Below are 25,033 nucleotides of genomic sequence, written 5' to 3' on the forward strand. Positions count from 1 at the left end.
GGGCCCCAAAGGAGGCCTTCTAAATAATGTTCAAAGTGGCCCCAAATTACACATTTTCAGCAAGCCCAACCACTTTCCCAGAGGCGTTGTTAGGAGGGTGTGAGGGGGTTATAGCCCCAGATCATTTGGTTGTAGCCCTGGATAGAAGCTCAGGGGTTACAACCAAAAGGCTATAGCTAGCCCCGAATCCTGAAAGACCCGACATTTGTGTAGAACCAGATCTTTTCCAGACATAGCATCACCACTGCGCTTTCATATGAGAACATTTAGAAATAAAATAGGTTACCACACAAAAGAGGCCCTGGGTGCAGAGGACTACCGGGATATCTCCTGGTGCTAGCTTCCTTCCGCATTCCCCTTTTCTTTCCTCTATCTGTCATTTTTCTGATGTTTTTCTGGGGCGCCTCCCCAGATTTGTTAAATCCCCTTTTATTTCCACAAGCATGCATGTAAAACATTCTTTATCATTTATCCTTTCCACGACTTCTGTATTTAAAAGTCTGATCCTCTGGATTCTTGCTTTGGGTGGATGTGAAGGGACCGCTGAAATTTCAGTCTTTCACCCGGATGCAAAGACAGCTTTCCCCAAGGACATGACCAAGCAACAGCTTGAAAACCAAGATCTGTCAAATTAGAAGGCGGCGACGGAAAGGTTCCTTGGGAAATGTCAATTTCCTATTCGGCAGCAAAACAAGTGCTGGAATGTGACACCCATATCAATATTCTGGTTGCGTTTTTAAAATAATGTAAAGATATTTCTGCTGCTTTCAAGTTTTCCTAAAGGTCCATGATGCATGAACATGGTTGAGATGGGGCAGGAAGGAGAAACCTAAGCGGAAGGAATTCTAGTCTGAGATACGTGGACGACGCAGGCAATGATGAATTTCCTTTCCTTGACTTTAACAAACACCTTTCAAAAGTGTGACACTCAATAAACTTGCATTGTGTAGAGGGAGGACCTTGAGTCAGGCCTAGCACCAATGCACAATCAGGTTGCGTTACACCAACATGATGAGCAAACAAGTTATGTTTTCCTCAGTGTACCTTGTGAAAAAACAGAAACGTCGAAGTAGGAAGCAAGTAAAGGGCTCTCCTGTTAAGTAAAGTGAATAAAAGCTGCAAAGAGCATTTTTTCAGGCTTTCATTTTTTTCACGATATTTTTCCCTAAAATTGAGAGGTTCAACTCTAACACAATTTAATGTACCACAAAGCATATCGCAATCATTACAGAAACATAATACAAGGCAGAAATTTTAATTATTAAACAAGAAGGCACTTGTGAAAAATAAAAATAGAAAAGCCTAGAAGCCAGGCAGATGTTGGGGGAAGCTTGTGCTTAAATTGCAAGGTCTTCAACTGAAGAAACCCCAGTGTCTGAACACCGCCCAGTGCTGAATCGATCATGTTTTTAGGGGTTCATAAATTATTCCACCCAGGATCGTGCCATTGACCATGTATTACCTCCATTGAGCAAAAGCCTAAACACTGCAGGGTGTTGCTTACCCGCCGGACCATCTTAAACCCACCTAAACCCACCTAAAGCATAAAAAGCAAAAATCCAACATGGTGTCTGTCAAGAATGATACCTCCAACAGGCAAATTGTTTTATTTCTGTCTTTCAACCTAGGAGGTGTCCCTCCTCTGGCCCCTTTAGTGCAACTGAACAGGATCTCTCACCTGTTCAGGCAGGCGCGGTCGCGCGGCACTGCAGAACCTGGGAAAGGAAATGGAAGATTGGTAAACACCGGGAAGGAGGAACCTTGATTCATGTATTCATGGGTGTCGCTTTCAGATGCCATTCAGAGCAGTAGCCAATGTGCTCTGTGTTTACCAAATTGATATTATCTAAGCAATCAGAACTATCTATTGGCCTAATGGAGGTACAGGCTCGGGCTGGCCTATAGGGCAATAGGAGGAAACGAACCGGTGTCCACTGTCTGTGGACACCGGTTTGTTTACTCTTGTTATTATACAGCACAGTGCCAGGGTTGTTTTTTCCTCCGCATCCACCTACCAATATACATATCCTTAACTTATTCCATAGCATTGGTGTGCACCAGACTACAAGTTTTTTTGCAACAGGCCCACAGCCCAACCAAAAATGCAAAATGCTGGTGTGGGCAACTTTTTTGGCCAATGTGGGCCAGTTTGATGAGCTACTTCACTCTGCGGCTAATAGTTTTGACCAGTGTTGCTGGATAAATATTCTTTAAAATGCCCAATTTACATCACATTTTACAAAAAAACACTCCCGCTTGGGTACGGTACAAACAGTTTCACAAAAGGAATGAATAGCCATTTGCAACTGTGGTCCACTTTTTTTCATTGGTTCCCGAGACAATTTGATGGCCCAGTCCGACCCTGTGAAGGTACCACCCTTTCAATATCCCATTAAGAAAGCAGTACCCTTTATCTAGTTAACATGCTAGCGTCCTTCTATTCTCGGGTCTAGTCAAACCCAGGGGCACTGTTATCCGGTCCAGGCCTTTAAGTGCCGGTGTATTCGTTTTTCATTGAATCCTGTGACCGCCCACACAACCAACGGGAGGCTCTGTAAAAAGGGGGCTTTTCCGTGATCTAAACACCTAAATGTATAAGGACTGTGGCGCACTATGTTGAGCTTCAGGCTCATCCCGCTGAGGCATCCGGACCGGTCTTCCATAGGCATACAGGGTAGGGGCATGGCCTTAGTGCGCCAGGGAGCTCTTTAGAAAGAAGCATGATAATGGAAGTCTGATTTGGAAGTGGTGCGAAACTCTGCAGTGGTATTAATAACCTCGCCCTTTTTCTGTCTCCCTATCTCTTGAAGTGCAGCAATCCAGTTTCTATGGTTACACCGGGATGCTGCCCAAACGATATACCCAGGGGGTGATGACTGGCGAAAGTAAGTATCAGCAGGGCTCCATGCATGCTTTGAAGGCTAACACCCTTGAGGTCTAAGACTCCCTGAAATGCTTGACGCTTCTGTTGACTTGGACATGCACTGTGCACAGCCACAAAGAACACTAGCTGGAGCATTTCACGAGCACCGAAATGCCACTTGACGTAATCACTCGAGGCAAAGAGTGTGCACCACAGTGGCTGGCAGAAATGCTGCCATGCATACCAGTGATTGGCAAATCCTCCTTAAGTGAAACCTTAAATGTCGCTTGCAATGACTCATTGTGGTCAGTAGCTGGCACACACAACTCATGGTAAATTGGCCTAGTCAGTACCAGCCAGCGAGTATGCGACATGTTTCTGATTGGTGCATCTATTGAAGACTTGATTTCCAAAGGCTCTGGGCCTCATGTCTCAAGATGCATAAAACATAATGTTACTAACGATAGCCACCACTGTCGGCGCAGAGGGGATTTCAGACAATCCAAGCAGTGTTATGGCACATGCGGGGCACTTATCATTTGAAAGTTCGTGAAGCAGTAGAGGGCGTTTGCTGTGGTGCCCGTTTGCAACCCAGTTTTCCATCTATGCCAATCTTTTGAACTTCATAATGCCCAAATATTTTATCTGAGCTGGGGCTTATCATCGGGTGAGTGCTTAATTAAAAACATTTCTATGTGCATAAATACCAACCTAGCAGGATTGTCTGGTCACTATTTATTGCCGCAATCTTAGTGCCGGCACTAGATTAGGCCTTTACCGCTAAATCTGGGGAAAAACGCGCAGAGTTTTAGAAAACAGCATTTTCAGTGTTTCGGAAACTCAACTTGTCATGGATTGGCATCCGGCTAAATCCTTCTCGATCTCTGTCAGATGGATGGGAATGGCTATGGTAGAGCAGCAGATAAAATGACCACTGTGCCATGCAAAGTGTGCAGAAGGTTCTAGATAGGCACGTCTGCACGTTACGCATCAGGCGGAAACCCCCTTTCTGTATGTCCGCTAAGTGCAGATATGTGCTAGGGATAATACGGGATAATCTGTCTTTATCATGATGAGGGTGTCTCAAAATGTCTATATATAACCGCCTGTGTGGAGGTAGGCATCTATGATATGATTGGTTATTTATAACACGCTTAATACCCAGAGGTTTCTAAGCGCGGCCCCAGGGATCGAACCTGTGTTGCTCCGTGTCGCCTTGCTTCCAAGGCGAGCACGTTGCCCGTGAGCTATCCTCCCGAGTACTATGGAAATCTATTGCAGATATCAGACTCCAAATCAGGCTGCTTTTACTGTCCGCACAGAAGGTAGATACCTAATGGCCCATGAGTACGTGGCCGGTAACAGGTGGCATTTGCAATATCCCTTCTTGATAACCTATTTACGTGACTCCTAATGAGGACCATAGTCAATAATTCCACTCAGTAGGTTAGTGACCATTCGTCAAGATGGCATCCACCATTGAACCATTGTCTACTGCCACTCACAAACTAGTCTTGGTTTTTTCCAGGCACTGCTGGAGTGATCATCTCGCTCAGTCGCATCTTTACCAAAATGCTCTTACCGGATGAGAAGGCCAACACCATCATCTTCTTCTTCATCTCCATCGGCATCGAGCTCATGTGCTTCGTCCTCCACCTGCTGGTGAGGCGGACGCATTTTGTCCGATACTACACTGCCCGTGCCAAGCAGGGCGTGCCAGAGTCCAGAGGTGCTCTCCGCCATGGAACTGGCTACCGGGTTCACCATGACGCCGTCGCAGAGGAAGTAAGATTTGTAAGTTTCTATTTCTCTGGGGTAGGGGATAGAGGACAGACTCGGGGCCTCATTCACAGGAGCGTTTTATAATGGCAAAACCCCATTGGAAAACGTTCTGTCCATTAGGCCCTCAGCCTCTTAGAAAGTAAGCAAGCATGTATTAGTATTCACCTTGGATGAAGGAGTCGCAGCTGGGTTTCACATAATGATATGTAATTTTTCATAAAGATGTATTCAGGTTAGTCCACCGCACGCGCTTTTTAAAAAGAAAATTGATTTTTTTGATTGTACTCCTATCTTCTTCTAGAGTGGGGGAGCATGAAATGGATTTCATTTCGAAGCACAGCGCAGCTTTTGAAATAACACCTAGTTGTTGCAACTTTCAAATATCCGTTTTTTAAAGATGTGTTATTTGTTGAAAATGTTGAATTTAGCATTGATTCAAGCCTTCGTATCATTTTCAGAACTTCAGAGACTCATCAGATTTAATTATTCTATTTGGAATTTCACTTGTTTCTACTTTGTGTACCCTTCATCAGGCTCATACTGGGAAACAAAATTGAACTGTAGTTTAAGTCTGTTGTGCACATCTCCTGCAATAACAGATAAGTGTCTTCAATTTTGTGTCCTGAATTTGGTAACTGGCATTGCCGGACCGGTTCCTCTTCTTCCAAACGACGTTATCACTCCAAACTGTTCTCCCTGAATCTGTTGTATGAGACAGCCCCCCAGCCCGCTCAACACATGCAATTAACACAAATAGGAGACTGATCTTAATGGTCCAAAGTCTTCCATTTCATCCCTTTCAACAATGCTCTCGTTCTGATTTTCTAAGAAATTTTAGGAAGCAAGACAAATCCATCCTTTAATTCAAGCCATGCAATGCAGGACCCGCTATGGTGACATGAACAATCCCAAATCCCTCTCTCTGTTTAAGTTGGGAAGTGTACAGTGCAGTCCTTGGGTAGGGTTTTGTGTTGCTTCCAGAATGTACTATTTGAGTTGTGGCGCTGTGTGGATGTGTGAATTAAAATGTCTCGCTGTTGGGGACTTCCCTATAGGTGATATATATTTCATTGCCTCTTGGCCTGTGTCATTGCCGCTGCAACATGTCATGTCATGCCTAGTCATTTAAATGTCTATCCAACAGACTTGGTGTGGCAAGTGACATCGGTTGACCAGACGTCCCGTTTTTACCGAGACTGTCCCGGTTTTTGCTGCTCGGTCCCCCTTTGTCAAGATTATGTTTCCATTGGAAACTGCAGTGGTCCCGGTTTGTGGTAGTCTGTCTTCATAGCTGACAGGCATGCATGCACAATCTCACACAGAAGAAATGCTGCATTTTACAACTTAAGATAGTGTTAGTTTGTGATAAATTAAGTATAATATGTGTTTATTTGAACAGGAACACTTAAACTCCTTTATCCTCCAACCACTACTGAAGTGTAGTGCCTTGACAACCACTTTCAAGAGTTAGTCCTACTTTCATGTTAGTTGCCCTGTCCCGGTTTTTTACTTTTTAAATCTGGTCACCCTATCTAAGTGGCATAATATGGTCAGCATGGGTGCGAGATGTCCTGCACTGCCGAGTAGACGCAGCGCAGGTAAGAGGCATGTGATAGCGTAGACTTGTGTCATTGCAAACTTGCAGTCATCATGAATCTGCACTGATGACTGCACATGAGAAAACAGCACGACTATGTTGGGCTGCGACAACGGCCTGGAATGCGGCCTTTATTTTACCATTCTTGACCCGCTCTTGCAGCCTGTTCAGCAACACCTTTTTCGTGTATTTACCATTCTCAAACCGCTCATGTTACTACCAGTGCGTCAACACCTTTCTGAGGATTCTTTGATGGCAGTCGATGAGTGAAATGATACACTAGTAAATAGGATTGGCGCTAGAGCCCTTTTGTAATGGGTACCACCCTCCTCACTATATTATTATTATTATGGTATTTATTAAGCGTGGCCCTAGCTTAGCGAATTAACGGAGCGCTTTACAGAGGTATACACCAATACAGATACATAACAGAGCGCTTTACAGAGGTACCATTACGATGGATAAAAGAGCGCTTTTCAGTGATAACAACAGAACAGATATACAACAGGGGTAGGATATAGAGCAGCACAGAGGAAGGGTGCAGCTGCACCGGGTGGCAGGGAGGAGAGGGGCGGACGGCATCTAACGAGTCAGGTGGCGCGAGGAGTGACGTGATGGCCTAGTTGTTGAGAAGCAGAGGCTCCTTGAAGAGGTGGATCTTGAGTTCTTTTCTGAATTGTAGGAGCGTGGGGGCGAGCCTGATGCTGCCGGGGAGGAGGTTCCATAGTCTTGGAGAGTGGGCAGAGAAGGCTTGTTTTCTGGTCCTTTCCGTTTTGAAGTGGCGGATTTCAAGTATGCACGCTGTCCCCCGGAGATGCAGAGTTTCTCCACGAGGTGGCGGGGTGACTTGAAGGCAACTGCCTTATAGATGATGCAGCAAGACTTGAAGGTGATTTGTGCTTGCCAGTGAAGGGCGATGAGGGCTGGGGTGATGTGGTTGTATCTGCGTATACCCTTGATGAGGCATGCGGCTGCATGTAGGACACTTCTCAGGGGCATAAGAGACGATGACTGGAGGATGATAGATGTATTTAGTACCTGTCACATAATTTGGGCCATCACATGCATTAGACATTAAAACTATTTAACCCTCTCAAAATCAGAACTACGGGTTTTGTTATATTTCTGTGTATCTAAGATATTAACAACCTCCTGTACTGAAAAGAAGAGGTCACCCTTCCCTTAGTCCCTTATGTTGTGCCCCTCTCTTCCCCCACCGGCACTCATTTGCAGTTTCATAAAGTTCTTGTGTCCCCATTTGCTATGGGCTCCAAAATGCCTGGGTCACCTTGGAGACCACAATCTCATTAGACACTCCAATGCCATTTCTAGTGCCCCCTTCTAGCTGGCGACTATTTGGGTATTACACCTGGCGTGCATATTCATGCATCCAGGTCTAGAAGCACCTTCTTTTCACTGGATTTGCGCCATCCCCTTGCGGTTCAGTGAACAGGTGTGTGCAGGCCTCCTACTCTCTATTGTCAAGTTATAGGCGGCAAAGAGCAAAGCTGTTTGGCATGTATCGATAATCTTGATAGTGGTTTTTTGGGGCTAAATAACAATTTCTTTTTTTTTAACACCATACAACTCAGTTTTATTTTCAAATCTTTCAGATCAAAGGGATGTGTGAGATTATGACCATTCAGTTGGTGCCTCAACCCACTCTGTGGCTTGGGCAGTGGGGGCTGCAGACCAGTCCTCTGTGCTTGCAGGTTGTGCACTCCAGTCCTCTTGAGGTGCTTTTGGAGTGATTGCAATATCTGCACACTCGGCAGAGAATTGCTGTCCTCAACAATACATGCTGTGACAAAACCAGGGCAGTAACCTCCCCACTACAGGTATACACGGTTGTTGGTTAGCTGTAGCCTGCTTGCCAGGGGAGTAGGTGTTTTTTTTTTATATCTTGGAACATGGTCAGGGTGTGGCACAGAGCATATGCCCAGGTTCTACCAGCAACAAAGTCAAAGGCAGTCCTGAATTTGTAAGAAAATAAGTGCTAGGGCCCAAATATTTTTTGGCACCCTTGTGACACTGCAGGCAGGCAGTTCCCCACCATTGCTGCCACCACCCACAGTTGCTCCCCACAATGTCAACACAATTGGGGTTAAACTACAGCTCGCACCTGCTCATTGGGGCTGGTGGATGCTCTGGCTATCATCACTTCGTAATCAATCTGAGTCTGAGACCATAAGTGCCGGGGCTCAGAAATAAGTGTCAGGGCTGAGCCCTGGCAAGCACCCCTACAAATGAAGCTCTGGTCAAATATGAATCAAGCGGGTGGTGCAGTGGTTCACTTTCCCAAAACAAGCTCCTAATCCATGCCTTTTCGCCAGGATTTAGAGGCCCTCATATCAGAAGGCTCCATTGGGGAGGGCCCTCACACCTTATTCTTTCATGGTCGTTTACTCTTGCACAAATGTGCCTTTAAGAGGCGGCGGTGAGGGGACATGAGTTGTAGAGATGGAAGTGTGAGTGGGACTGTATGGAATGGTGCGACAGGATGATAGTGTTAGGCATTGAAGTGGGGGAACGGAAGCTGAAGAGAAGGAGGAGAGAGGAAGATATGGGGGGACTGCACAATGGCAGCACCATGGTGTAGCATTGCGCTAGGGTTATTCCCAGAGTCGGCCCAAGTGTTCCATACAGGGGTGGACCGGCCTATAGGGAACTCTGAATAATTCCCCGTAGGCCTCTGCACCATGGGCCTCTTTTGTGTGGCATTTCCCAATTTTCCCATAGGAAAAGAGTTGGGTTATCGGAAAATGTGTAATATGGGGTCACTTTGAAAATTATTTCCAGGGCCTCTTCTGGTTCCCAGTCGACCCCTGGTTCCATATGGTATTGTTCCCTTGCACTGATAAGAAGATGCTACAGTTTAGCATATTTATAAAAGCACTATTAAGGTTGTTGCCAGGGCATCTTCGCGCTGCTTTTGTGGTATATGGAGGTATAAGCAGTGCGTGCTGTTGAATTAACTATGAACGAGGTGGATGTGTCAAAAGATTGTTTTCTTTCCTTAATTTAGGAGTTGGGGTGTCCCAGCGGCGAGTAATGTGAACAATGATATCTCACAATGGGGAAGGGCGAGTGGGGCAGTGGCATGAAATGCCTTGTGAGCATTAGAGGCAGTCAGCCTAGCCACTACCACATTTGAAGATGGCTATTCCACAGGGAAGAAAGCAAACAAGATCCTTTAAGAACCTTGTTTATTTTCCGCTGTTTCCACCGCTTGTCCACCCCGAGTTCCTCAGCAGCCTCTGAGTTTCTGCCAGAGCACCAAGCAAGGAATAAAGAGTGCTTGTCCTCCCCATTTTGCCAGGCCCTTGGCAAGAGGCCGGCACATGGTGGAGAGGGGGTTCATTGATGGTGTCGGGCCCCCTGACTTTTCGGGCAGAGGATTTTAAGGTGAGAGAAGCTAAGGTTTGAGGCTTTACTTGGCCAAATGAGTCTGTCCCTGTGGGCGTAGGTGGCAGCACTCAACATTTGATCCCATGTCCTGGATATGTGAGGTTTCTATGTGCTATGCGATGACTGTGTCTGGCATGTGAGACGGTACGACGTTGATTCATCGACAGTGTTTTTTTTTTCGATGTTTTCTTTTTTTGCTGAAATATTTTTGGCAAAAAACTAAAATTATAGGGGCTTGTGGGTAAGAGTATATAAGCGGTGGGTAGTTTGGAATAGGGTAACATTAATAGGGGAGGGGGAGTTTTGGGGAGCAACCCTGAAAAATAAAAAATGCATTTTCGATTCGTTTTTTCGAGAAAAGGAACATCGGCAAAAAACACATCGAAAAACACAGTGTTGAACATAGAACCAGACGGGACTATACATGGCACAAAGGGGCGTGCATGAGCACCTGAGCCTGTTCAATGTATTAAGGCAGTTAAACCTTTACCATTACTCTCTACCTTGGGCATATGAACCCATGTCGATACTGGGTGATGGCGGTGCTTGCCTACCTGTCCTCTTGGGTCACTCAGCGGCCTTTCACAGCGATATTCTAGGGCCCATACAAAAATGGCCAGACTCATGGAGCCGTGTACTTAATTGGTTATTTTTTTATTTTATTTACTCAATTTAATTGAAAAACTATTTTTACAAGAATGCATTTTTACATACATTAGTCCTCAGTCCAGCTGAACCTTTAGTGAGCAGGACCGCTCTCCATTGAATCTGGGCGTATCGTTGCCGGTTACTTTGTCATAAGAACCAAACGGAGTGTCTTCGGCTCATTCTGAACCCATTCTCTCTAAGTTCGTTGTTTCTTCTGGGCTTGTTAAACACCTATCTAGGCCAATTTTCTGGAAAAAGTGCACTCATTGGTTATTAGTGGGTCATTCCTAGATTGTGCAGATGGGACGATTCGATCGAGTCCCATTTCTTTGATGTGCAGAATATCTCAGGGTTGAAAGAAATTCTCCCACCTTACTTCGCATCTACGTGAACCTCGAGTGTAACTGGTGACAGCATCAGGCATCCTCCTTCAACAGTATGCCCGCGGCACACAGCTACATCTAAATGTGCTTTCTTTGGTTGGCATGCATGGCCTGAGGGACTACCTTGGTGCCACGGAGGACTAAATGCCGGCCCATTTTCTTAAGTTACACTCTTCTAAAACAACTTCTTTTTGTTCTTCCTGGGTTCAACGTTGGATTTTATTCATAATCTTCCTAGGGAATATCCACACTTATGTGTTCTGTTCATTCTTGGCAGTGATCGAAGTGAGCGGGAACGGTCGGGAAGCAGTGTTCCACTACTTTTATTTTTTTCCATTTACCATTCCTCTACTTTTTACAACCATATTCACCTTTCTATATAGAGGATTTGTAAATTCATGTCCCTGTACAAGTGTAAAGTTGTAATAGGAGCCTTTGTACAAGAGCGGCGGGACGTCCTCTGACGGGCCCACAGGTCAGAGCTCACTCTCAAGTACCTGTAAAACAAGATAGCTGCACCATGTGAGGAATGGGGGTGCAGGATTCACTTACTCCAACACGATTCAATAAGGACAACTCAAATAGTTTGGCAAAGGGAAGTCCATTTAATGACAAGTACAAAAAACGGGGAAACAAATGGGAATCAGCAGTGATGCGATCGCCTGTCTCGCTTCAACTTCCTCGAACTTCATACAAACAGTGGGCCTCATTACGACCCAGGCGGAAAACCATGGTGCTAATAGCACCATGGTCCATGCCAGTAACTTACCGACTCCGCCATGGAGAAAGGGGGAAGTACCACCCCATTACAAGGTTGGCGGGGCAGTAATTCCCCCTTCCTCCATGGCCCTTCCCCATTCCCATTTTGGCCCCATAGGGCTCAAAGGGAATGGGAAGGCGCTAAGTACGGTACCGCAAATTGCAGTACCGTACTTAGCACCAAGGTCCCTTTGCGGGTCCCTACTTTAACGGCTGGTGTAGACTAGCCGTTAAGGTCGGTTCCTGCAAAGGGACCTCGTAATCAGGCGCTAATGGGTTAACGGCGCTGCAGCCTTTTACGGCGCCGTTAACCCATTAGCGCCAGGGTCGTAATGAGGCCCAGTAACCTTTATGCTCAAAACTCATCATCATTGATGTCTAACTTCACAAGGTTGTCATGCAATATAATTGGTTGGAAAAGGTAACTTAAGTATAGGTGCTATATCTGTATACGGTAACAGAGCATGCGGATTGGATAACTCTTATCGGGTGGGCGTCTATGCCTATCCCTCTACATCACACGTGACAGACGCCACTACAAGTACGACGTCCTATTGGTTCAACTATCTATAGGACCCTAGATAACTTGGTCCATTGTGATTGGGTAGGTTACACCCCTAGTCATAAATCTCCAATTTAATTTGCAGCATGCAGAATGCACTCCCAGGTGCCTAGTACCCCAGGATTCACCCTGCCTCCCTCCCATCAATCAGTGCTTTTAGGCTATGTGTCAATTAGGTGGCTGGGTATGGCCTCAAAACTGTAGCCTCTTATCTGTAGAAGTTATGGCATCCTTGGTTCTGGGTGACATCAGACGTTGGTAACTCTTCGCGCCTGGCTGGTTGTTAGGGAGAATTCTCATTGATGGCTAATTTCCCTCACCTAGTGACTCCCCCAGCAGCTTTGCTGGACTTCTGGAGTTTATTTTTTTCCACCTGGTAAGAGTGAGAGCTTTTCCCCCACTCTTACCTGTGTTTTGCTATGTGTTTCCATCTGTTATTGTGATTGTGGACTCTGAAGTACACCACTTCAGTAGCCCCCTTCTTTGTGTGTGTCACACCGCACCTTCGGTGCCGTGGCACAGGGTTATCTTTGAGACTTCCCTCGACTCCATTTCTGAGGCGACTACTGTCCCCCAGAAAAGGGTAAAGTTACCATTAACTTTACTTAGTCAATCTACCACACATCCAGTACACCCCGGAGTACTGGAAAGGGTTAACTCGTATCCCTTTTTATCTGTACCTCCTAGAGCATTGTTTCGCTCTTTTAACATTTAGACTTGGCTGGTGGCAGAGGTATCTACCCTAACTTTTCTAACGCGATTATATTAGATAAATGTGGTACTGTTCTTGGCTACTATATTAGCCTCGAACATAAACCCACTTTACCAAATCGCCTTTCTTTTGGCTCCGGTTGGGTTTATTCGCCATTTCTTTGTGTTAAAGTCCTTCTTGTGTGTTACTTTGCGTGGCAAACTAGGTTTGCCTTCTTTGTTCACTGTCTTTTGGCGGGCTTCTGCCCAGAAGCCCTCCTCAATGCGCCTGGGTGTCTAGGTGGGCTGAATGTGAGGGAGGGTTGTAGTCACCCCCTGCACAGGGTATCCTAGGAAACCCAAGTCGCACTTTGTCATGATTGGCCAGGGTAGTTGTCCGGGCTGGACAACCCCCCTTCTGGGTGATTGACAGCCAGGCTGCGTGAATGGGGGTTTTTCGCATAAAAGGCAGGTCTCATGGGCTAGAAGTCAGGGAGTCGCCACTGGAACTACAAGGAACCGAAGAGAAGCGGAGAGAACGATGGCTGCTGCAACTACCCCGTCCCAGTGAAGCCCTGCTGCAGTCCTGAGCTATCTGCCCTTCGACGACTCAGAGAAGATCCAGTCCGTAGTCTTCTTCCCTTGAGCTTAGTGGGAATAACCAGCTCATCTTCTACAGCCGGAGGATCCTCTTCCATGGTCGAAATCGCTGCACACTGCTGTAGTGGTCCGGATAGCCACCTGAAGAGCCTTTCCTGTTTTTAAGGAGCGCACCTTTTATTCCGTGTCGCTGCTGCCGGCGTCATCCCTGTGTGGTGCAGAGCCCCTTCAGACGTCCTCCTTCTCGACAAAGCTCCAGGAATCATGGGTCTGTGGGAAACCAACAGGAAAAACTGCCAGGGCACAAGCTCCACCATTGGAACAAGGTACTCTGTTCTGTTGAGGAAACTGGGTGAATCCCATTTTCTTCATTTCCAAGGCTTGACCTTGTCTTCCCTCCTTCTTATAACTTTTGCTTCCGAACATTGACAATATCGAAGTACTTTTGGCTTCGTTGAATCGTGAACTGTTAGACCGTGTGATCTTCGGCAACTGGCCCCAGTGTATTTCGACCCTGGCTCCGGCCCTTTGACTTTCGAACTCCTGTCTCTGAGAGTTTCTTGATTCTGCCTGCCTAACCAAAATATTGCCTGTGATTTTTGCCTCCAACTCCCTCTGGGTAGCTCAGGTGCTAAGTGTGTTTTTGCCCCGGTAGCATTTCATGTCACGGATACGCGTTTGTTTAGTAGACCGAACTGTCAAAAAGTGATCGCAATCGTATTTGCGGTAAGGTGTTTTGTGCCTAACACCGGTTCAATCAAACACAGGGTACTTACCTTGAGACATACTGTACAAAGTGAATTGGTTAGTTGTAGTATATTTAATGTGTGGTTTTTATTTGAGTTTAATAGAAGTGTTGTGTTTATAATGAGTGGTTTAAAAATAAAGGTACTTATATTGAAACCTTGAGTCAGTGTTTGCTTGAGTCACAGTAATTGTGGTCCCTTTGTGTAATCTCTGCTACTGTTCATATACTCTTGAGATAAGCCTGGCTGCTCCGCCACTGCTACCACTATGACATAGTAGTACAGGCTTGTACCAAAGGTAAAACTTGTATCATCGCCTGTAGTCTTAATTGTGTGTAGTGGTCCCTAAGGGCACTGCACTGGATTCTGCCTAACACTGGTGTACCGCGTTGAGGATTTGGAAGTAGAGTGATTACACTTAGAGTGCTGCTATTGCTTGGGTTCAAATAACCACAAGGCTAACACCACTAATTCTATTTAACTAAGAACTAAGAAATCATGTCAGATATGGAAAACTACACTGAAGAGAGTCTTTTACTCTATACTGCTGAGGTTCTGAGAACCATGTGTAGGGATAAGAATATCTCTGGTAAAGGAAAGAAATCTGAACTGGTTGCAAAGTTAATGGGAAAAAGTCTGGAGAGTGGGTCAGAAGGACCTACCACTCCAGCAAATGTGGATTTTGATGTTTCTGATTCTGAGAGTGTTAATTGTGAAGAAGTAGATGAGTCCTTGCTAGGAAACCCTGCAACTCCATTGCCTGCTCAGAATGCACAACCTCTGTCCACAGGGACCCCCACAGGTCCTACACTTACTCCTGGGGATTATTGCACTTGAGAAAATGAGACTTGAATTAGAAGTGAAACGTATTGATGCACAAACTGCCATGAAACATCAAGAGTTAAGGCTCAGAGAAATGGAGCTGAACCATGAACTAGAAATGAAGAAACTGTCTCTAGAAAATGCTTCTCTCCCAGAGTCCTCTAAGTCTTCTAGCCCTAAGAGATCCTGTATGCCAAAGGAAATGATTGGTATGTATGAGACTAAACTTGATATTTTGGATTGGTTAGCAATGTTTGAGTACAATCATGGGATCCAAGGTATCTCAGGGAATCAGTTGATTCCTTGGCTTTTCTCTAGGCTCCCCCCTGTTGCAAGTGATGCTGTGATGGAGTTGGAGGAGGAGGAATAGCAGGATTATGAGTGTGTGAAACTAGCATTAATAGCTAGGTTTGGGAAGACCAATTCCCAGTATTTTAAGAGGTTTAGAACCCTCAAAAAGCATGATGGTACCCCTTGGGCTACCTGGGTGTGTGAATGTTTGAAAAACTTAGATGGTTGGGTTAAGAGTTACAAAGTGAACACTTATGAAGGTTTGAGGAATCTTGTAATGGTGGCGTCTATTTTTGATGTCTGCTCTCCTGAGCTTAGACAGCACTTGGCTGATTCAAAGGCGATAGATCCTAAAATACTAGCTAAGGCTGCTGACTTGTGGGTTGCGAACAGGGCTACTCACAAGGATTCTGGGGCTACTCAGAAGAAGGATGAGGGGAAGCAGCCAAAGAAAGACAACAAAGAGAATTCCAATAATTCCAATCCAAACGAGGGCCCCAAACATAACCAGGGTAAGCCACAAGGTAAACCAAATCAGGCTAGTGTACCACCTGGTTCCACACCAGATGGAGGCCAGGGCAAACCCCCATTCCAGAGAACATTTGGAAAATGCTTTGTTTGTGGGTTGCCTGGCCATGTGAAAGGAGATCCCAAGTGTAAGGGTAAACCTTCAGGGATCAACACTGTCTCCTTAGCCTTCTCCCAGGTGGATGAAGTACCTATGACCAGTGGAAACTTCAGCTACTAGCTGATGAGCCCATGAGAGTCTCAGCTAGTGTTTCTTTAGTGTCCTTGGGTCTTTGGGAACAACAGAACTTAGATGTCTATAACTCAATCCCAGATAATACTAAAGAGTATTATAAAGATAGTGTTCTTGTGAATGGTCAGGAGGCCCCTGCCATCAGAGACACTGGAGCCAGCATAACTGTGGTTGGTGAATGTTTTTTCAAAGTGGAGGATGTTGCTAAGGCACCCAAACACTTAACCAAGTTAGCTGGAGGCCCTGTGCAAATGGTTCCCCAGTTACCAGCTCTCATCCAGTGTAATGACATGACTGTCAGAATACCTGTAAGTGTGCAAAATAACATACCTGGGAGGGTCCTGTTGGATAATGACCTTAAAACTCTTGGAGTTGTGTCTAGCACCCTAAGGCCCCCCAGCAGAAGGAAGCAGGAGCTCACAAGGTCTGCAAGGGAGAGAACCTTAAGAGGCTCTCCTGGGGACATGACAGAGGAAGCTATCACCCCAAGTCCACAGGACTTACTTACTGCCATTGCATGACAAGAAAAGACAAAGGGGAAACCTAAGTCTGCCAGCAAGAAACCAGCAAGCACTCCTGTGCCCAGAAGGACATCTCCGAGACTGTCCAAAGTCACACCTGTGACTCCCACACCAGCTGAGGCTGAGTGTGAGGTTCAAACCTGTATGGTCAAACTAGATACTGAGGAATCAGATCTAGAAGAGGATCTTACCTTGGTAGGAGATCTTGACCCTGTTTTCCATCCTGAGCTGCAGTTTTTACTGGCAGAAGGTGGAACCAACAGAGAAGATTTCAGTAAGGGACAAAGAGAGTGTCCTACCTTGGAAGGTCTTCACCAACAGGAAGCTTCTCAGCTCAATGGGACTGAGTATGGGAAGTATAGGTTGCACTGCGAAGAGGGCCTCTTCTACAATGAACCAACTGAGTCAACCCCTGGAGACTACAGAAGACTTGTAGTACCTCTAGTGAACCGACTCCAGTTTCTGCAGTTAGCCCATGAGGTACCTTTGGCTGGTCACTTAAGTTTTAAGAAGACCAAAGAAAGGCTATCTCTGCACTTCTACTGGCCTATGATGAGTACAGATGTAGACAAGTTCTGCAGGAGCTGCCACACTTGCCAAACCTCTGGCAAGAGTGGATCCAAGAATGTGGCACCCTTAGTGCCTCTCCCAGTGGTGGAAATTCCTTTTGAGAGGGTTGGGATTGACATTGTTGGTCCTCTTGACCCTCCCACAACTTCAGGCAACAGGTTTATCCTGGTTGTAGTGGACCATGCCACTAGGTTTCCTGAAGCTATACCTATGAGGACTGTTACGGCTCCGGCTGTAGCTAAGGGCCTACTTGGTATTTTTACCAGAGTAGGTTTTCCTAAGGAGGTGATATCTGACAGGGGATCAAATTTTATGTCCAACTACATGTAAACCATGTGGAAAACCGGTGGAGTTACCTTCAAGTTCTCAACTGCCTACCACCCTCAACCCAATGGGCTGGTAGAGAGGTTTAACAGAACTATGAAGAGCATGATAGGTGCTTTAGAAGAACCCCCTAGAAGAAAATGGGACCTTCTACTGCCATGCCTTCTCTTTGCATATAGAGAAGTCCCTCAGGAGGGAGTAGGATTTAGTCCCTTCAAACTTCTTTATGGCCATCCAGTCAGAGGTCCATTTGCCCTGATTAAGGAGGGGTTGGAGAGTGCTCCTTACCCCAAGCCCATCAGAGTGACTGACTATGTGATAGCTCTCCAGAGGAGAATGTCACACATGATGGCAGAGGCAAGTGATAACTTGAAGGCTGGTCAAGCTCTGAGCAAACATTGGCATGACCAGAAGGCTAACATGGTTGAGTTTACTCAAGACCAGCTTGTTCTTGTTATGGTCCCCACAAGGCAGAGGGCCTTGCAGGACAAATGGATAGGACCCTTCAAGGTTGTGGGTAAACTTAGAGAGGTGAACTATCTGGTGGATTTAGGCAATCCTAAGGAGGCTCCCAGAGTCTTTCACACCAACCGTTTAAAGGCGTATGTCTGCAGACCTGACATAGGAGCTTTGCTTCTATCTTCAGCTCAGGAGGAGGAGGACAGTGAACCTCTGCCTGACCTCCTCAGAGGCTTACCTTTAGATGAGGAAGTGGAAGGAGTTAATCTCTCTTCCAGTCTCACATCTGACCAGCAGGATGAGTACAAGGTACTGTTAAATCAGTTTGCCTCCCTGTTCTCACTTTCACCAGGCTTGGCCCCTTGGGACCAGCATGACATAAACACTGGTGACTGTTTGCCTGTCAAAAGCAGGGGGTACAGAATGTCAGACAATGTCAGATCCCACATAAGGAATGAGGTCAACAAGATGCTTGAACTCGGGGTAATAGAACCCTCTACTAGCCCATGGTCTAGCCCAGTTGTGCTTGTACCAAAGGCAGGATGCAAGGAGTTGAGATTCTGCGTGGCCTATAGAGCGCTAAATGCAGTCACCACGACTGATGACCAACCCTTGCCTAGGACAGATGAGCTGGTGGACAAACCTGCTGCAGCCAAGTACCTCAGCACATTTGACATAATTTCAGGCTATTGGCAAATAGCCCTGACAGACCATGCCAAGGAGAAAACTGCATTATCCACCCCAGCTGGCCTCTACCAATGCAAGGTAATGCCTTTTGGATTAAAGAATGAACCTGTTACATTTCAGAGGATGGTCAATCAAGTTTTGAATGAGATGGAGGACATCTGCATGGCATACTTGGATGACATTGCAGTGTTCAGCCCTACATGGAAAGAACATGTTGAACGCCTAAGTAATGTATTGCAGGCACTTGAACTGGCCTATCTGACCATAAAGGCAAGCAAATGTCAAATTGGTCAGAGTTCAGTGGTCTACCTTGGACATGAGGTAGGAGGAGGTGAAATAAGGCCACTGCCTAGCAAAGTACAAGCTGTACAAAACTGGGCCACACCTACTCTTCAAACCCAAGTGAGAGCCTTCCTAGGACTCACTGGGTATTATCGGAACTTCATAGAGAACTATGGGACCATAGCTTCTCCCTTGAATGTCATCTCCTCTCCCAAATTTCCTAAAAAGCTCAGGTGGAATGAGGAGTGCAATCAAGCCTTTGAAGGCCTAAAGAAAGCCCTTTGTCAAGCTCCCGTCCTAAGAGCTCCTGACTATCACCAACCCTTCATTGTACAAACGGATGCTTCTAATGTAGGCATAGGTGCAGTCCTTAGTCAACTGGATACGAAAGGTAGGGAACACCCCATTTGTTTCATCAGCAGGAAGTTAAAGGATCCTGAGACAAGGTGGGCAACAATAGAAAGAGAATGCTTTGCTATTGTGTGGGCACAGAAGAGGTTTAGACCATACTTGTATCGATCTACCTTCACTATTTACCTTCACTATTCAGACCGACCACCAACCCTTGAGATGGCTGATGCAAATGAAAGGGGAAAACCCAAAGTTACTCAGATGGTCAATCTGCCTGCAAGGATTTGATTATTCCATTGAGCACAGAGCAGGAAGCCACCACCAAAATGCTGATGGTCTCTCTAGGATGTTTGTAACCGACTAGAGGTATTGGATTAAATCCTCCTGTCCCTTAGTCTGGGGGGTGGGGAGGCGAGTGTTAGGGAGAATTCTCATTTATGGCTAATTTCCCTCACCTAGTGAGCCCCCCAGCAGCTTTGCTGGACTTCATGAGTTTATTTTTTTCCACCTGGTAAGAGTGAGAGCTTTTCCCCCACTCTTACCTGTGTTTTGTTATGTGTTTCCATCTGTTTTTGTGATTGTAGACTCTGAGGTACACCACTTCAGTACCCCCCTTCTTTGTGTGTGTCACACCGCACCTTCAGTGCCATGGCACAGGGTTGTCTTTGAGACTTCCATCAACTCCATTTCTGAGTTGACTACTGTCCCCCAGAAAAGGGCAAAGTTACCATTAACTTTACTCAGTCAATCTACCACAGATCAAGTACACCCCATCTTTCATGGAGTACTGGAAAGGGTTAACTCGTATCCCTTTTTATCTGTACCTCCTAGAGCATTGTTTTGCTCTTTTAACATTTAGACTTTGCTGGTGGCAGTGGTATCTACCCTAACTTTTCTAACGCGATTATATTAGATAAACGTGGTACTGTTCTTGGCTATCATATTAGCCTCGAACATAAACCCGCTTGACCAAATCGCCTTTCTTTTGGCTCCGGTTGGGTTTATTCGCCATTTCTTTTTGTTAAAGTACTTCTTGTGTTTTACTTTGCGTGGCAAACTAGGTTTGCCTTCTTTGTTCACTGTCTTTTGGCGGGCTTCTACCCAGAAGCCCTCCTCAAGGCGCCTGCGTGTCTAGGTGGGCTGAATGTGAGGGAGGGGTGTAGTCCTAGGAAACCCAAGTCGCACTTTGTCATGATTGGCCAGGGTAGTTGTCCGGGCTGGACAACCCCCCCTTCTGGGTGATTGACAGCCAGGCTGAGTGAATGAGGGTTTTTTGCATAAAAGACAGGTCTCTTGGGCTAAAAGTCAGAGAGTCGCCACTGGAACTACAAGGAACTGAAGAGAAGCAGAGAGAACGACAGCTGCTGCAACTACCCCGTCCCGGTGAAGCCCTGCTGCAGTCCTGAGCTATCTGCCCTTTGGCGACTCAGAGAAGATCCAGTCCGGAGTCTTGTTCGCTTGAGCTTGGTGGGGATAACCAGCTCATCTTCTACAGCCAGAGGATACTCTTCCGTGGTCGAAATCTCTGCACACTGCTGTAGTGGTTCCGCATAGCCACCTGAAGAGCCTCTCCTGTTTTTAAGGAGCGCACCTTTTATCCGTATCGCTGCTGCCGGCCTCATCCCTTTGTGGTGCAGACCCCTTTCAAACGTCCTCTTTCTCGACAAAGCTCCAGGAATCGTGGGTCTGCGGGAAACCAACAGGAACAACTGCCAGGGCACCAGCTGCACCATTGGATCAAGGTACTGTGTTCTGTTGAGGAAACGGGGTGAATTCCTTTTTCTTCATTTCCAAGGCTTGCCCTTGTCTTCCCTCCTTCTTATAACTTTTGCTTCCGAACATTGACAATATTGAAGTACTTTTGGCTCCGTTGAATCGTGAACTGTTAGACCATGTGATCTTCGGCAACTGGCCCCGGTGTGTTTCGACCCTGGCTCCGGCCCTTTGACTTTTGAACTCCTGTCTCTGAGTGTTTCTTGATTCTGCCTGCCTAACCAAAATATTGCCTGTGATTTTTGCCTCCAACTCCCTCTGGGTAGCTCAGGTGCTAAGTGTGTTTTTGCCCCGGTAGCATTTCATGTCACGGATACGCGTTTGTTTAGTAGACCGAACTGTCAAAAAGTGATCGCAATCTTATTCGCGGTAACATGTTTTGTGCCTAACACCGGTTCATTCAAACACAGGGTACTTACCTTGAGACATACTGTTTAAAGTGAATTGGTTAGTTGTAGTATATTTAACGTGTGGTTTTTATTTGAGTTTAATAGAAGTGTTGTGTTTATAATGAATGGTTTAAAAATAAATGTACTTATATTTTTCTACCTGAAACCTTGAATCAGTGTTTGCTTGAGTCACAGGCCCTCATTAGGACCATGGCGCTAAGTGGTTAACGGTGCCGTAAAAGGCTGCGGCGCCGTTAACCACTTAGCGCCTTACTACGAGGTCCCTTTGCAGGACCCGACCTGAATGGCTGGTCTAGACATTAGGGACCCGCAAAGGGACTCTCGAGGTAAGTACGGTACCACACTTACCGCCTTCCCCAGTCCCATTGAGCCCTATGGGGCAAAAATGGGAATGGGGAAGGGCCAATGTCCAATGGGGAATTACCTCCCCGCCAACCTTGGAATGGGGTGGTAATTCCCCATTGAACATTGGCGGACTCGTTACAATACCGGCACCAACCATGGTGCTAATAGCGTCATGGTTTAGCTCTGGTGTTGTAATGAGGGCCACAATAATTGTGGTCCCTTTGTGTAATCTCTGCTACTGCTCATATACTCTTGAGATAAGCCTGGCTGCTCCGCCACTGCTACCACTATGACATAGTAGTACAGGCTTGTACCAAAGGTAAAACTTGCATCACCACCTGTAGTCTTAATTTTGTGTATTGGTCTCTAAGGGCACTGTACAGGATTCTGCCTAACACTGGTCACATGTCTGTTCACTGTGAATCTGTTTCAGTTTCTAGCTTTTCGTGTATTTGATTCTTCCTTAGCCTCGCCACCTGCCTTGGCCCCTGTTAAAACGGATTTCTGAACTCTGTCCTGGTGGTGCAGAAGTTCAGAAGGCCAACCTAATTACTTGGAACAGGGTAACCTCTGGAGGAGCCAGACCAATCAAGGTAGCGATCGCGGCAGTCAAGACTAGGTCTCAAGAGGGGTGAGGGTGACTGAAAGCCCGCAATGAGCACACAAAGCAAGATCACTTACAAACTACTCCAAACAGTTGTTATATTAAAAATATATACACATTTATTCCAAGGCCTTTAAAACAATGACCGTAGCGAGAAAATCACAATATAACGATAGTAAACCAACACATACCATATCAACACAATATATATACAAATACGACAGTCTCAAGCGTTAGATGCACGAAATGGGTAGTCCACCTAAAAGGGAGGGAAAACAGGCAGTGCGCAATAATGCTTAGACCCAGTTCGCCTTCAGAGGCACCTAACTAGATGGAAGTCCGAGCCCTGCGAAGAGTGGAGCCTTGTGCTCAAAAGTACCTGCACGCGCTGGTGCCAACGGGCAAAAGGAGAAGCTCTTCGAGGGGAATCAGGCAGTTCAGTTTAGTGCACAAAAGAAGAACAAGTGGGCAGAAGCAGAGCGCGAGTACGAAAAAGGGTGCTGTTTGACACAGTGGGGAAAAGCAATGGGCTCCTGCAGGAGGGCGACCAGATCCTAGCTATGCTACTCACCGGTCCCCGATGCAAGCAGACCCAGGCTTCTCCGCGTCAGTTTCAGCAGCTGGCAGGTTCAGAAGAGCAGGGAACGCCTCGTCGGCGTGTTGAGTAAAAAGACGTCCCAATCGAAGAAACCCGCACAGTTTGTTACCACAGCAGGGCAACGGAGCGGCCGTGTGTATCTGAGCCAAATGTACACTACTCACTTCAGACCTGGGAACGCCAAGTGTACGAAGCGTGTGAGAGTGACAAGGACTCGAAATACTACACAACCTGGTGGCGGTTACAGAGCAAGACTCCCGTGTAAGCTGGTCAGTCAGCTGGATGGCCCAGAGACGCTTCCGAAGGCTTACTGGCAGGAGATGGTGAAGATGCCGAGAATAGCTGTTCCCGCTATTCCAAGGGTCGAAGTACCAGTACAGGCCTTCTGGTTCGATCAAAGGTGAAAAGGGTTTCACAAGGCGACAGCAGTGCAGAGGAGAAGTCCTTCAGCGGGTCACCAGCGATTCCTCGGTCCAGCCTCTTGGTTGCAGGATACTTGGCTCCTGTATTCCTTCGTTCGTGAGAACTCAGGAGATCGACATGGTAGTGGTGTTTCCAGCCCCCTCTTATCCACGGTTCCCTTCGCGCCAAAACGGAGGGGACCCAATGGGAGATGCGCTCATCAACACTCACACCATTCGTGGACCAATCACGGACCACGGTGGTCCCAGGCATTCACACCACCCTAGACTCTCTGGCACCCAGGATGTGTATTGGGACCAGACATCCCAGCCCACATCCTGGAGGCACACACAAGACATGTAGAAGCCCGCGAAAGCATCCGTGTTTCGCGGGAAAGTACATGCCCAAATAAGGAAGGCCCCGGGTCGGCTCGACCTGGGGAAGGTGAAGGGAGCAAGACGGGCAGCGGACAGGACAAAGGAGCATCGTGGTCTGGCCATTTTGGGAGCCAGGCCACCATTTTGGGTTAAGCGCGGAAAACGCGCTTAGAACGCCAAAAGGAGCTCAAAACACAAGAAACAATCGCTGCCACCATTCCTGTCCCTGAATCACTTGCACCGATCAGATACAATCCTAAACGAGTATCTAGGGCCTGTAGAAGGCTAGAGACCCAAGAGAGCTGTAACTTAGCTTACAGTGCCCTCTTGTGTCATGTTGCACGAAAGCCGCAACATGATAAAAGAAACTACGGGAAACAGCGTTCCCCGGTACTGACTGTCTTAAGGGCATGTCAGTTTCCCCGTAAGAAAGGAGCGAAAGCCCAGAGGAGTGCGGCAGAAGGCTGCACTTCTCTGGCAAAGTCAAGAACAAGGTGAAAAACAACAGCAAAAAGTTTAGGGGTTGCCACATGGAAGGAAAATGACCTACAATTACGAAATCTTTCCTAACACTCGCCCCTCCCAGACTATGGACAGGGGGAACTAATCCACCCCTGGATGAGTCTCTTGTTCAGGTCGGTTAAACATTCTGGACAACCCATCAGCATTGCTATGTTGGACACCTGGCCTATGCTCAATAGTGAAGTCAAAGCCTTGAAGACTTATGGACCACCTAAGCAACTTTGGATTCTCCCCCTTCATGTTCATTAGCCACTTTAAGGGCTTATGGTCAGTTTTCACAGTGAAGTGGGTCCCATAGAGGTAGGGCCTCAGCTTCCTTAGAGCCCACACAACAGAGAAACATTCTTTCTCTACCGTGGACCATCTGAGTTCTCTGTCCTTAAGCTGGCAGCTAATAAAACCAATAGGGTGTTCCTTACCCTTCTCATCTACTTGTGATAGTACAGATCCTATCCCAGTGTCAGAGGCGTCCGTCTGCACGATAAAAGGTCTTTGATAATCAGGGGCCCTGAGGACAGGGGCCTGGCACAAGGAGTCTTTTAAGCCATTGAAGGCCTTCTCACACTCGTCGGTCCAAGTTACCTTCTTGGGTTTCTTCGGAGTTGTGAGGGCAGTCAGAGGGGCAGCTATGGTGCCATAGTCTGCCACAAAATTGCAGTAATACCCCGTGAGTCCTAAGAAGGCTCTCACTTGGGTTTGCGTAGTGGGGGTAGGCCAGTCTTGTACTGCTTGTACTTTACTGGGAAGAGGCTGTATCCTCCCTCCACCTACTTCATGTCCAAGGTAAACCACTGAGCCTTGTCCAATCTGGCATTTACTAGCCTTTATGGTCAGGTGTGCTTTCTGAAGAGCCTGGAGCACAATCCCGAGGTGTTTCACATGGTCTTCCCAGGTGGC

At 46.7% G+C, this 25,033-nt stretch overlaps 1 protein-coding gene across 8 annotated transcripts in view; it reads left to right on the forward strand.

The window, feature by feature from the left end:
* The window catches only part of SLC29A4 (solute carrier family 29 member 4), a 301,784-nt gene that overhangs the window by 219,712 nt on the left and 57,039 nt on the right, over positions 1 to 25,033 (forward strand). For 6 of the 8 annotated variants that reach the window (XM_069645524.1, XM_069645525.1, XM_069645526.1 and 3 more), the window contains 2 exons: positions 2,811 to 2,885; positions 4,392 to 4,657. In XM_069645524.1, coding sequence (XP_069501625.1) covers positions 2,811 to 2,885; positions 4,392 to 4,657 — 341 coding nt within the window. The remainder of the gene's footprint in view (positions 1 to 2,810; positions 2,886 to 4,391; positions 4,658 to 25,033) is intronic. The other 2 variants (XM_069645527.1, XM_069645530.1) reach the window with 1 other exon arrangement.

The sequence above is a fragment of the Ambystoma mexicanum genome, chromosome 2p (assembly GCF_040938575.1).
Source record: "Ambystoma mexicanum isolate Mex_15411 chromosome 2p, UKY_AmexF1_1, whole genome shotgun sequence".
NCBI lineage: Eukaryota > Metazoa > Chordata > Amphibia > Caudata > Ambystomatidae > Ambystoma > Ambystoma mexicanum.